The sequence below is a fragment of the Eptesicus fuscus genome, chromosome 11 (assembly GCF_027574615.1).
Source record: "Eptesicus fuscus isolate TK198812 chromosome 11, DD_ASM_mEF_20220401, whole genome shotgun sequence".
NCBI classification, from domain to species: Eukaryota; Metazoa; Chordata; class Mammalia; order Chiroptera; family Vespertilionidae; genus Eptesicus; species Eptesicus fuscus.
In genome coordinates, this window is record NC_072483.1 from 72,905,249 (window position 1) to 72,917,777 (window position 12,529).

At 56.1% G+C, this 12,529-nt stretch overlaps 3 protein-coding genes across 3 annotated transcripts; 1 reads left to right on the plus strand and 2 right to left on the minus strand.

Moving 5' to 3' along the window:
* Positions 1-184: 184 nt before the first annotated feature.
* LOC129147021 (probable hydrolase PNKD) lies at positions 185-3,114 on the minus strand. The gene is made up of 3 exons (XM_028151015.2): positions 3,013-3,114; positions 2,079-2,247; positions 185-609 (listed from the first exon to the last, which is right to left on the minus strand). The coding sequence occupies exons 1-3, from the start codon at positions 3,077-3,079 to the stop codon at positions 417-419; spliced, it is 429 nt and encodes a 142-aa protein (XP_028006816.1). The 5' UTR covers positions 3,080-3,114; the 3' UTR covers positions 185-416.
* A 320-nt stretch (positions 3,115-3,434) lies between these two features.
* AAMP (angio associated migratory cell protein) lies at positions 3,435-8,432 on the plus strand. Its single transcript, XM_008145175.3, has 11 exons — positions 3,435-3,642; positions 4,071-4,226; positions 4,913-5,032; positions 5,567-5,706; positions 5,956-6,100; positions 6,393-6,476; positions 6,592-6,707; positions 6,858-6,961; positions 7,113-7,203; positions 7,361-7,515; positions 7,951-8,432. Exons 1-11 carry the CDS (start codon positions 3,522-3,524, stop codon positions 8,024-8,026), a joined length of 1,308 nt encoding a protein of 435 aa, XP_008143397.1. The 5' UTR covers positions 3,435-3,521; the 3' UTR covers positions 8,027-8,432.
* A 249-nt stretch (positions 8,433-8,681) lies between these two features.
* GPBAR1 (G protein-coupled bile acid receptor 1) lies at positions 8,682-11,898 on the minus strand. Its single transcript, XM_008145177.3, has 2 exons — positions 11,580-11,898; positions 8,682-9,848 (listed from the first exon to the last, which is right to left on the minus strand). Coding segments are annotated over exons 1-2 (1,038 nt in total). The 5' UTR covers positions 11,582-11,898; the 3' UTR covers positions 8,682-8,812.
* Positions 11,899-12,529: the final 631 nt, after the last annotated feature.

Sequence of the window (12,529 nt, forward strand, 5' to 3'; positions counted from 1 at the left end):
CCCTCCTGGCCAGGAGCTCTGAGGACTTGGTCTCCAGGGCCTGCATCTAGGCTTGTTGCTTAAGTCTGTGGTTTCCCCAACCATTAATCCGGAACACTGAATGCTTCGGTGAGATGGCTCACATGAGTAACCCACCCCGCCCTCTGTCCCTCCCATCCCAAGGGACTCAAAAATCCAGTCCCGGTTCCTTTCCACTCACACACTCAATAACTTTATTTGCCTTTGACTGGTTTCTCAGGGAGGGGAGGGAGAGCAGGGTGGAGGGGGGTAGGGAGGAGTTAAGGACTGACAGCAGCCTGGGCTCCATGCGCCCTCTGGTGGACCTTAGAGGCAAGGACTAGAATTGCCGCCAAACCCAAAGGATTTCGTGGTCTGGAGGCCAGTCAATACAGTCTAGGGGAGGGCTGCAGTGTTCCTCAGGTCTGCACCCCAGACCCAGCTTCAGGAGACTGGGCATGTTGGGAGGAGGCCCTGTATCTCTGGCTCTCATACTCGCCCGTGTTGGATGCCCGCATGTTCTGCCGAGCCTTCATCTGCTTCAAACGATTCTTGTCCACTTCCCGCTTGGTGAGGATGAAGAGGAGGATACCACAGGGGAAGCCGATGGCCCTAGGGGTGGGGAGATGTGCACGGGGTTTGGGGAGGGGCCACGCCTGAGCCAGAGGAGCTGGGGGGAATCTCATTCCAGTTTCATTGATCTCATGAACACTGCAATACCTCTTGTATCTATTTAGCCTCCTCGTTGGCTGCTGGAGGGCCCTACACAAATCAGATCCTGCTGCTACTCTGCTTAAAATCTCTTAACAGCTCTCCATCACTTCCCTGCCAAGTCCAAACACCCAGGCACAAAAGGCCCAGTGTAGGTGGGTCTCTGCCCACCTCTACATTCCTTTCCCCTGTAGCCTGACACCTCTCAACATGAGCCCTGCAAGCCTATACAGTCTATGCATGATTCTCCAGATGGCCCATCCTCTTTCCCTCTTGGCAAATCTTCTCTCTGCCTAAACTGCCCAACATCCTCTCCCAGAGTACCCTTCTTAATCCGAGTAACTGCTACTTGGGAGCAACTTGGTGTGGGGAGAAAGGGCATGGAGTCAAAAGACCTGGTAAGAATCCCAGCTCTGAGCCTCAGTTCTCTCATCTGTGAAATGGAGATGTAATATTTATCAAAGACGAAAAACCTTACACTGTAAAGTCCTGGAACACCTAAGGTGCTGAAAAAAAAAATAATTTCCCACCCTGATGGGTGTGGCTTAGTTTGTTAGGTGTCATCCCATGCCCCGAAAGGTTGATGGTTTGATTCCCCAGTCAGGGCACATGTCCAGGTTGCAAGCTCGGTTCTCCACACATTGATATTTCTCTCTCCCTCAAAAAATCCTTTTCTTTTGGCCTCATAATTATTGGATTTAACTTATTTTTTTGGATAATCCTCACCCAAGGATATTTTTCCATTGAATTTTAGGGAGAGTGGAAGGGAGGGGGAGAGACAGACAGAAGCATCGATGTGAGAGAGACATATCAATTGGTTGCCTCCCGCACTGGGGCTGGGGTGCTGGGGATCGAGCCTGCAACCGAGGTATGTGCCCTTGACCAGGAGTCGACACTCTATGCATGGAGCCAAACCAGCTAGGGCTCCAAAAATCTTAAAAATTATTTTTAAAATTCTGCTAAGATAAGATCCCTTTGAAAAATTGGTAATTTACTCCTTTTCCTTTAATATTGATCAATAATATGTATTAAGGTCAGAGTCAAATCTGAATAATGATGTGTTAAACACCTTCGGGATAAAACCCCAGTTAGGTCTCACCCCAAGTTCTCCAAAAAAGATGACACCAGGGAACCAAATTCATATCAGATTATCTCAGCTTTCTCCACAGAAAACCCACTCTCTCTCCAATTTCACATACTTTTCCCCCCTCCCCTGCCCCATTCCTCTGAGATTCCAGTCCTTGCAGCCAGCAATTCTGTCCCCACAATCCTGGATTCAGCGTACCATCTGAAATTTGGAGAAGTTTCTGGGTTCTGCCCTCCCCTGGTGCCACTCCCTATGGGAGGGCAAAGGGTTAGTTAAAACTCACCAGGCTACTCCCACAGCTTTCATGGGGTTCTTGGCCTTCTTCCTGGGAATGTATTCCAGCTCAGGAGGTAGGGGCTCAGGCTCTTCCTTGCACTCGGGGGAACTGTGGCTTTGCAGTGCCCGGGTCCTGTTCTGGGAAGCTTTGTTAGCTGTGGCTCCTGCGAGAATCCCTGTGGATAGAGAATAAGAAGGTCAGTAGGAGGATGAGGTGAAAGCCTGGGAAGGAGAGCTTGCGATCTGAGGCAGAGAAGTGACTGCAGTACGGTGTAACAAGTGCCAGGGAGAATCCGAAGGGAAAATGGGAAAATCGCCATCGAGGTGGCACCTTTGGGAAGCCACCTCTACGTCACTGTGGGCTCATCACCCTGGTGCCAGGAGAGTGAGCTTCGGTGTTCATCTCCTTAGAAGACGGGGATGGGAAGGACTGCAGTGGGACTCACAGGAGACGTATGAAGGAAATCCGCGAAAATGTTTCCAAACCGCAGAAATGTTAGTACGGAAAGGGAGCTTAAAGGTGGTCTACTCCGTCCCCCCCGTCTCGTAGAAGAGGATACTGAAGCCCAGAGAGACAAACTACTTCGCCCAAGGTCAAACCGCTAATTATCCGGGGCTAGAACCCGAGCCTCCAGCAGCTCGGGACTTGCCTCTGCACTGCGGTGAGTGTCACACACCTGGAGCGCGGGAGCCTACAAGGCATCCCTGGGACTCCCTCTCGCAGCGAGGATACGGAGGTGTGTGCAACCCGACGGCAGAGGGGCGGACTGGGCGACCTCTAGAGACCACCGTATAGCCCCTAAACTCTTTAACCCCGCAGAGGGGTGCGAGCAGGAATCGACAGCCCTGGCCTCCTGCTAGAGCCGGGCTGGATGTAAAAAAAAAAAAAAAGGGGGGGGGATCCCTTGCAACCCTGCCCTCCCCGGGGTCCCTCTCCTTACCCCGGAGGACGCGGGCATTCCTCGCCCCCCGGCCCTTCAGCGCCGTAGCAGCCACCACCGCCGCCATGTTCAGATCCCACCCCCCCTACACCGCGGTCCCCGCCGGGAATTGTAGTTTGCGTAAGGGGCCTCCCCCGCTCCTTCCGTCCCGCCTACAGATCAGAAACTACAACTCCCCAAAGCCTTCGGAGCGGGCCGAACTACTCCTCCCAGGAGACCCGGAGGCGCGCACGCTCGCTTGTTTCCCTTCGGTCAGGGGCGGAGTCCGGTCGGGCGGAGTTTGGGTTCCCTCTGCCACGCCCCGTCCCTGTCCCAACTCTGCTCTATGATTGGTGGTGAAGCTATCAACCCTTTTTCCGATTGGCCAAACGGCCGTCCCTCTTCCTTTCCGGAGAGTTGCTTACGCCTATTTCCTCCCGGGGAGGTGGGGCCCGAGTTCCGCGTCGTCGCGCAGCGCTGACTCTGGGAGGCGTTTGGGCCCTGAGAAGTGGATCCGCTGCTTTCGCCGCATGGAATCCGAATCGGAAAGCGGGGCTGCCGCTGACACCCCCCCACTGGAGACCCTAAGCTTCCATGGTGATGAAGAGATTATCGAGGTGGTAGAACTGGATCCCGGTCCGCCGGACCCGGGTGAGAACGGCCGGTCCTCAGGCCGTGGGGCAGGAGGCGCTCACCCCTGGCCTATGACCCCAGCTTCTCCCCCTCCCCTCTACGCCCTACCGGTCATTCCTACCGACTTTCTTCGCCCTTCCCCCTCCTCCCACCCCCACACTTAGTGCTCGGGCCTGGCCGGGTGGGGGTTCCCCTGACGCCTCCTCCGGCCCTTCCCCTCACACACCCCCTTCCCATCATCCCCTCGGTCCTCCTTTCCAGTCTCTGGCCAACGCCAGGTACGCAGCGTCTCCTGTCCTCGTCCCACACACCTTCTCGCTCCCTCTTCATCCCATTCGTCTGACCTCACTCTCTTGCCACATGACCCACCCCAGCCCTCCCCACGCTTGTCTCCATCCCTCTTCCTGCCTGCTAAGCCCCATTTTTTGACCCTCTGACCAATGCAGATGATCTAGCCCAGGAGATGGAAGATGTGGACTTTGAGGAAGAGGAGGAAGAGGAAGAGGGCAACGAGGAGGGCTGGGTTCTGGAACCCCAGGAAGGGGTGGTTGGCAGCATGGAGGGCCCAGACGACAGCGAGGTCACCTTTGCACTGCACTCAGGTAGGTCTCTCAGGAGATCCATCCTAAACTCGGGCCAGGAGGCCATTTGAGCATCGCATGTGGGCTGTGTACTGAGCATTCTGAGGGAACTGCTAGCCCTGGTCTGGAGGAACTCACAGGAAAGGGGGCAGTGTGATGGAATGGAGGAGAGCTTGGCTCCTGGAGTCAGCTGAGAAACCCGTGTTCAAATCTTACCTCTGCTCCTTACCAATTTATGATCTTTATTAGTCTCCCTGGGTCTTAGTTTTCTTTTAAAACGTTACTTTGGTGTAAGTTACATTGAGCATGTTTTATATAATCCTCAAATGTCAGCTCTTAATAAGGAACCAGTAGCACGATGTTCTCCCTCTGTTTGTACCCAGCCTGGTGGCATCCCATGCTGAGAGCTGTAAGCCCTGCACACATACTTTCCTGTTGTCCGTGGCATCAGGGTGGGGTGGTGAAGGGTGCAGCATCGTAAGGGGGAATCTGCTCTGGAGAAGGATTTGGAGCTTGGCAAGCTTGGGGAGGGGTTTCTCCAACTATCTGATGCTTGAAACTTAGACGGAACTCGGATGCATCCTTCTTTTCCAGGAGGAAAGACATGCTTCTTTGGGTGGAAGGGGGTGGGCTTCCTGCCGGTCCTGAAGGACAGAACCCTAGGTGGGAGCCCCATCCCCTTACTTGTGAACTATCTCTTGGGACAGCATCTGTGTTTTGTGTGAGCCTGGACCCCAAGACCAACACATTGGCGGTGACAGGGGGTGAAGATGACAAAGCCTTCGTGTGGAGGCTCAGCGATGGGGAGCTGCTCTTTGAGTGTGCAGGTGAGGGGGCCCAGCTGAGGTCGTGTCCCTTTGGAAGTCTTCCGGGGCTAGCCTGCAACAGTTGTGCATCTAACAGCCATTTATTGACCCCCATTTTGCCAGCTCTGTGCTGGGCCTGAGGACTCTGGAGAGGAATAGCATAGTCTGTTGTGGATATAGGGGAGGGAGGCACTAATTGGGCAAGGGAGTCTGGGAAAGGCTTGAGAGGAGGAGACACAGGCTGATGTAGGGGTATTTGGGAAGAGGGAAGGGTGTGGGTATTCCAGGCAGAGGTGCAGAATGGACAGAAGGTAAGACCGAGGCCTAGGCTACGTGTGGTTGAGTGGAGGGCCAGCATTGTCTTCCTTGGGGAGACCTGGGTGTGTTGATTCCTGAAACTACAATGAATTTGGTCACCTATTCTGCTGGGATCCACTTTTTTTTTTCTTTTTCTCTCAGCTGGTCCTTTCAGGAGGCCAGATACCTAGGTCATGTGCCCCCAAGCACTAGGTGCCCTGATGTTCTCTTTCTGGTTTTTTTTTTTTTTTTTTGAAGGCCATAAGGACTCTGTGACTTGTGCGGGTTTCAGCCATGACTCTACCCTAGTGGCCACAGGGGACATGAGTGGCCTCTTGAAAGTGTGGCAGGTGGACACCAAGGAGGAGGTCTGGTCCTTTGAAGCAGGAGACCTGGAGGTGATTAGAGTGGATTCAACTCAGGGGCCTTGGTTGGTAGTGGGTGAGAGCTTGGGGCTTCGGCTCCACCTTCCAGACTAAGCCATCTCCGGCCAGTGCACTCTGAAGGTACAGCAAGAATATCTGTGCCTGTTACCTAGACTGTCCTCCCTGGCTCAGTAGCAGAGGCAGCTTGGTGGGGCTCAGAAGACAGGTTCCTAGGTGGGATGGGGTGATGGGCCTCCCTGCTGACTCTTCCTCCCTGTCCAGTGGATGGAGTGGCACCCTCGGGCACCTATCCTACTGGCGGGCACTGCTGATGGCAACACATGGATGTGGAAGGTCCCCAATGGTGACTGCAAGACCTTCCAGGGTCCCAACTGCCCAGCCACCTGTGGCCGAGTCCTCCCTGATGGTGAGATAAGCTCCCCCGAGTGTCCTTTCTTGAGTGCAGAGAGGTTGGACGCCAGGTTCAGCCTGCACTCTGAGCCTGTTCTCAGGAGCACTGACCTCATAGGCCCCAGAGCAGACAGTTCCCTCTTTTCCACCCCGAACTGAGTCTCCTTTGCTGGGTCCTGGGTAGTGTTTGCTCCCTCACTTTCTTGTCTCCCTCTCTTGGCTCCCGCCCATACCCCCAATTCCCTCTTTGGGTGTGTCTGAGTGTGTGGTCTGTCCTTCTCTCTTCATCTGTACATCTGGCCCTTTAGGAAAGAGAGCTGTGGTCGGCTATGAAGATGGCACCATCAGGATTTGGGACCTGAAGCAGGGAAACCCTATCCATGTACTAAAAGGTATCAGAGTTGGGGGCAGTGTTAGCCTCGGCCTTTGTGGGGGAGGGGCTAAGACCTGGGACAGGACTCAGAGGGGACAGGGTGAAGTCTGACTTATTCCTTTGCTCCATCCTAGGGACTGAGGGTCACCAGGGCCCTCTGACCTGTGTCGCCACCAACCAGGATGGCAGCCTGATCCTAACTGGCTCTGTGGATTGCCAGGCCAAGTTGGTCAGTGCCACCACCGGCAAGGTGAGTGGAACTGAAGCCTTGCTGTGAAGCCTTCCGCTCTTCTCCCCTCCCTTTCTTATCCTTCACTCAACCTCCCTCCTCTCCACCTTCCTTCTCTATGAGAGGACCATGTTTCTAGGACCTTCTCTGATACTTTCCTCTGGCTCATAGGTGGTGGGTGTTTTCAGGCCTGAGTCTGTGGCCTCCCAGCCCAACCTGGGAGAAGGGGAGGAGAGCGAGTCCAACTCAGTGGAATCCTTGGGCTTCTGCAGTGTGTGAGTGTGAGCTAAGGCTTTGGCCTGGAGGCCGCCTGGCGTTGAGAGGGACTGAGCTTGGGGAGGGGCCTGGGCGGGGAGACCAGGAAGGAACGAAGGGCACGTGGGCCCAGGTCCCTCTGTGAGCTTTGTGGTGCTCCCCTCTACCCAGGATGCCTCTGGCAGCTGTTGGCTACCTGGATGGGACCTTGGCCATCTATGACCTGTCTACGCAGACCCTCAGGCACCAATGTCAGCACCAGGTACAGGCACCCGTGGGGAGGCCCAGGCCTCTGTCAGCATCCACCCCAGACCTGGCTCCTGCTTGGTCCTGTCTATGGCCCATGTTCCCTCCCTCCCTCCCTGAGATGCCTCCTTGCTCTCCTCCTCTCACGTCCCTTGCCTCTTGCACCCGTGCAGTCAGGCATCGTGCAGCTGCTGTGGGAGGCGGGCACCGCCGTGGTTTACACTTGCAGTCTGGATGGCATCGTGCGCCTCTGGGACGCTCGGACTGGCCGCCTGCTGACTGACTACCGGGGCCACACGGCCGAGATCCTGGACTTTGCCCTCAGCAAGTAAGTGAATTGGGCAAGGGCTGGGGTTTCTGTATTTGGAAGGCGGGGATAGCATGTGGAGGGCCACAGGGACCTGGGGGTGTGGGAGGGGCTTCCTGAGGAAGCTGGGACCCAAGACCTGGTTGTGGCTTCCGAGGCAGGAGTGCTGGGAAGCCCGAGGGAGTTGCTGCTTCTGGTCGACAGTGACTTGCTGGGTCTCATGTCAGTCCCGGGGCTGAGGGGCTGGGACTGCTTCCCCCATGTTGTGGTTCCTCTCATTTCCTCGCTGACTGCTGGCTTTATATGTGTTCATTCGACACGGGAGTGTCAGCTTGGTGCTAGGCACCAAGGGCATAGAATTGATGTGCTCGAGAGGGCCACCGGGGGCCCCTGGGTCATGGGCTTGAGCCAGCCCCAAGGCCCCCATCCCTATGAGCCTGTTCTTTCTGTCCACAGAGATGCCTCCCTGGTGGTGACCACATCAGGAGACCACAAAGCAAAAGTATTTTGTGTCCAGAGACCTGACCGCTAGTGGCTGCAGCCTCTGCTTTGTGTCTGGTGTTGAGGAGGTGAAGGGAGACCCCTCACCAGCAGAGGCAGGAGGGTATGAAGGAAGAGGATGGGAGGGGCCTTGGACTACTTTCCAACCCCTTCACACTGACTTGCCCCCCTGTCCCTTTCTTCTCTTAAGAGACCCACCCTTCACCCCTCAGGCCCCTCCTCCTCCCCCAGACCTGGGGGATCTCTCAGAGGGAGGTTCAGACCTCTTTCTTTTTTGCTTTCATTTGTGGGTGTGAGTCATGGGGTGCCTATTTGTATGTGGGGAGTAGGTGTTTGAGGTGCCTGTTCTTTCCCTTCCCAAGTCTCTGGGGGTGGAAAGGAGGAAGAGAGAGATTAGTTACAGATTTTAAAAATGTAAATAAAATATACTTCCCAGAGACAATGTCTGTGGATTTTGTGGTGGCTGGACCTGAGGGAGAACAGGTGAGGGGCATACCAGGGTGAAGCCCCACAGGTGCTGGACTCTCAGTACTCAGCTCGCCCTTCCTGCCGGTGGTGCAGTCTCACCTACAATTGCTGCTCTCTCCAGAGTTGGAATCTCCCTTGATTCCATTATTTTAGGTTCTTTCCACAGCTGTTCTACCTGCCTCTCCCCTTCTGTGATATGGAATGAGATACCAATAAACTCGGCCAGAGGAGCTTTATTCCACCAATAAAAAAGGGCAGGGTCTCTGATCCAGGGGTGTGCAGACAAGTGGAGACAGGCATGGCTGAGATGGATGGACGATTCTCGTAGGAGTGAGCAGAGGCCCTGCCCCTAGTTCAAGTCCAGGTCCATGCTGCTTTGGCTACTGGTGCAGTAGGCAGTGCCGGGGCCAGGACTGCTCCGTGAGGCTCTTGCCCGCAGCACCCGGCGCCACCTTCGGGCAGCTGCCCTCCAGGGAGCTGTGTAGCGCTGATCACTCAGCCCCATGGCCACAGGCACGGCCGCTGCACTGGCACTGCCCAGTGAAACAAGGGACAGCAGAGTTCCAGGCCCCAGCGGTGGGCGCTGCTCATAGGCCAGCACCGAGAGGAGCAGGGTGGCCACGTAGGGTCCCCAGCAAAGCCCAAAGAGCAGTGTGGCTCCAGCCTGTGCCCTCGCTTGCCTCCAGGTAAGGGCCCGGGCCAGGGCCGAGGGCACCCCGCGGCACACTGCCCGTTCCTGCCGGCGGATGTCCTGTAGCTGGCGATGGGCAGTGAACAACACACGGGCAGAGAGAAGGGCTGCAGCACCCACGGCAGGCAGCAGCAGCCCATAGACTTCGAGGTAGAGGTAGGGGGCTGGGAAGACAGCCTGGGAGCTGCAGTTGGCACCAGGGGCCCAGTGGTTCCACCCCAGAGCGGGCAGGCTGGTGAAGAGCAGGGGGCCAGCCCAGGTGAGGAGCAGGGCCAGCCGAGCGCTCCCAGGGGCTCGGAGAGGCCGCAGCACTGCCATGTAGCGCTCCCCGTGCACCAGCAGCAGGTTGGCGAGCAGGGAGAGGAAGGAGAAGTTGGGAGCTAAGTAGAGGAAGAGACAGGACCAGTAGCCTCGGCGGCTCTGGCGCCACAGGCCTGGCAGTGTGGGCAGTGCCAGCCCTGTGAGCAGCCCAGCGAGCAGCAGGCTCAGGAAGAAGCAGCCAGCAGGCAGGCTGCGCAGGCGGCGGTCCCCGGCAATGCCCAGGGCCAGGAGCAGGTTGGCCACCACGATGAGGCTTGCCAGGACCAGGGAGAGCCCAAAGGCTCCCATGGGAACAGCGCCGGGCACCTCCCTGGTGCTGTTGGGTGTCATCTTGGGTCTGGGGACGGAAAATCTGGAGCAACGGCCGACATGCCTGTACAGGAGATGGGGTGGCCAGAGTTAGGGTGGGGCTGCGGTCACTGTCCTCTCGGGAATACATATTAATCTAGAGGTTGTAGCCCAATGGGCTGTAGGCTGTATACACATTTTTTCAATTAATGGCCAATTAAAATTTCTATTTCTGGCTTCTCTTAAGCCGGTTTGGCTCAGTGGATAGAGCGGTCAGCCTAGGGACTGAAGGGTCCCAGGTTTGATGCCGGCCAAAGGCACATGCCTGGGTTGCGGGCTTGATCCCCAGTAGGGGGGCGTGCAGGAGGCAGCCGATCAATGGTTCTCACCATTGATGTTTCTATCTCTACCCCTCCCTTCCTCTCTAAAATCAATAAAAAAATATTTTTCTAAAAAAGCAAGAAATAAGTTGTGGCAACACCCATGTCCTGTATGCTAGTGACCAGCTGGAGTGGGGACCTCCCCACAGGCCACTTCACCCATTTCTGTTATCTGCTTGGCCCCCTTGGGCAGCTGTGCTTATGCCTGCTTAGGCTGAAAGATGGACCCACCCAGCCCCAGAGCAATCCCTGCCTCCACTGGCAAGGCCTCTAAATTAGCCAAAAGGGAAGACGGGGTGTGGCTGGTGTAGTGGTCAGCCAAAGCTGACAGCCTCCTCCGGGCTAGGGCCAGGTGCTAGGAGTGGGTGCTCAGGTGAAGGAGAGGGGTCCCTGTCTTCAGATCTCGAAGCCTGGTTGGCACCAGAACATTAGGATTGGGGTGGGGGCAGGAGTGAGGCAGAGAGAGATCACTGAGCATCAGAGTAAGTGGCGAGGTCAGGGCAATGGTGGCAGTAAGTGGGATGTCCTGTCCCTTGCACCACCATCTCCATATGCCCTGTGGCCAGTTGGTTACAGGTGAGTGAGCAGCCTCTGGATAGGACTTCCAGCCCATAAACTTGACTCATCTGCACCACTAGCAACAGGTCCCTTCCTGGGAACTGGAGGAGAGAGAGGAGTTGCTGGGGGTAGAAGTGAGTGGGGTGGGGGGAGGGGGGGAGGATTGGCAGTGAATGTGGAGATGCCAGCAGCAAGGAGGACACCTCCCACACCCTGGGGCTGAAGCTGACCCCCAGGAGAGGGGAGAGGAGCTGCTGGGCAGGGCTGGCCTCTGCAGCTGGCTCTGTCCCTGTCCTTTCCTTCACTTGGCTCCTTGTTCTCAGCCTGCCAGCACCCCAGCCCCACAGCCACATCAGGGAACGGGGAGGGGTCCTGGACCCTGTGGGAACGCCTGTTTCTGTCCCCGGGAGCAGCTGCTGTTGCTACGATTAAAGTCAATAAGGAAAGGATTCCTACTGCCCCCTCCCCACAGCCGCCCTGACTCAGGAGAAGCTGAGGCCCCCACTCGGGGCCTCCAAGCTGCTGCACCCCTTCCCCTCCCCCGTTTTCTCTTCCTCAATCTTCTCTTTGCCCCCAACTCAGGACATCTTTCCTTCTCAGCAGCCCTCCAGTTTCTGTTCCCCTTTGTCCCTGCATGTCAACTTTATTAAACCCCATAAGACCTCAGGGTTTACTTCCAATGTAGCCTCTGGGTCTTGGGCTGGAGCTCCAGCCCTTCTGAGTGAGTCCCCTACCCCACCTCCACCAGAGCGGCCAGAAGAGAAGGGCCAGCCCCAGGAGCGATTTCCCAGTGGTGTGTGACCCTGCTGGCTCTGGTGGCAATGGCTTCTTCAGGATTGGGGCTGAGGGCTGGGGTGGGGAGGGGCGTAGCGACTCACATGGCAGTTGGAGACAGGTGCTCGTCAGCCTGGGCTGTCCTGTGTCAGGGAACTGCTGCAGCTGGCCCTGCAGGGCCTCTGGAGATGTCTGATGTCCCGGCCGGGGAGAACATGGTGCCTCCACTCTGGGATAGTAGGGCCCCAGGCTCGTGGCAGCCCAGGCTCTGCTCTTGCCTGGGTTCTGGAGGGATGGAACTGTGGCCACGGGCTTAGCCTAGCCCCGCCTCTGAGGGTGGGACCTGGCACACCCTGGCTTTAGCAAGTGGGAGGCCTTCCTCCTGTCCTGCTGGACCCAATCTTCCCCTTTCCAGCTACTGGCCATAGCTTGTCACTTAGGGGGCAGATCCTCTCTCAGGTCACTCAGTTTGGAGACCCCCTCCCCTGATACTGCCTAGCTGATCTGAGAAATGCATTCCAGTTAGTGAATAATTTCCTTCTATCCCTCCCCAGTTTCTGCCCCAGCTAATACATTTACATTTTATGAGCTTTATACTGGAGTGGCCAGCCAGCTGCATATTGAGCTCCATAATCCTACCTGTCTGCCAAAGGGGAGTGTGTGTGTGTGTGTGTGTGTGTGTGTGTGTGTGTGTGTGTGTGTAATGGTGGCAGTAGGGGGGTGAGGGTTGAGAATCTTCACTGCCTCCCATCTTATTGCCTGATAGACCTTTCAGATTATAAAGCCAGTCTTGCCTTCTAGAATCTGGAGTCATTTTGCGTTTTCCTCAGCTACTTTGTGAGTCAAGTTGTGGGCTACAAGCTACAAGTAGCTCTTGGGGTGTGATATTGGGCAAGCTACCTCTGGGCTCCAATTTTCCCACCTGTAAAATGGGGAAGAAAGAAAGCTACTCTTAGGGTTGTTGTGGAAAATGTTATGGGATAACATATGTAACTAATTAGATCCCAGTGCCTGACACTTAATGGGGGAAGCCACTCTTAGGGTTGTTGTGGAA

Excerpts from the sequence above, each read along its gene's own strand:
- LOC129147021 (XM_028151015.2), bottom strand. The coding sequence starts at position 3,079 with ATGGCGGCGGTGGTGGCTGCTACGGCGCTGAAGGGCCGGGGGGCGAGG. Across the intron at positions 2,248-3,012 it reads GAATGCCCGCGTCCTCCGGG|GGATTCTCGCAGGAGCCACA; the intron begins GTAAGGAGAGGG and ends CTCTATCCACAG. Across the intron at positions 610-2,078 it reads AAAGCTGTGGGAGTAGCCTG|GGCCATCGGCTTCCCCTGTG; the intron begins GTGAGTTTTAAC and ends CCCCACCCCTAG.
- AAMP (XM_008145175.3), top strand. The coding sequence starts at position 3,522 with ATGGAATCCGAATCGGAAAGCGGGGCTGCCGCTGACACCCCCCCACTG. Across the intron at positions 6,101-6,392 it reads TGGCCGAGTCCTCCCTGATG|GAAAGAGAGCTGTGGTCGGC; the intron begins GTGAGATAAGCT and ends CTGGCCCTTTAG. Across the intron at positions 7,516-7,950 it reads CTGGACTTTGCCCTCAGCAA|AGATGCCTCCCTGGTGGTGA; the intron begins GTAAGTGAATTG and ends TTCTGTCCACAG.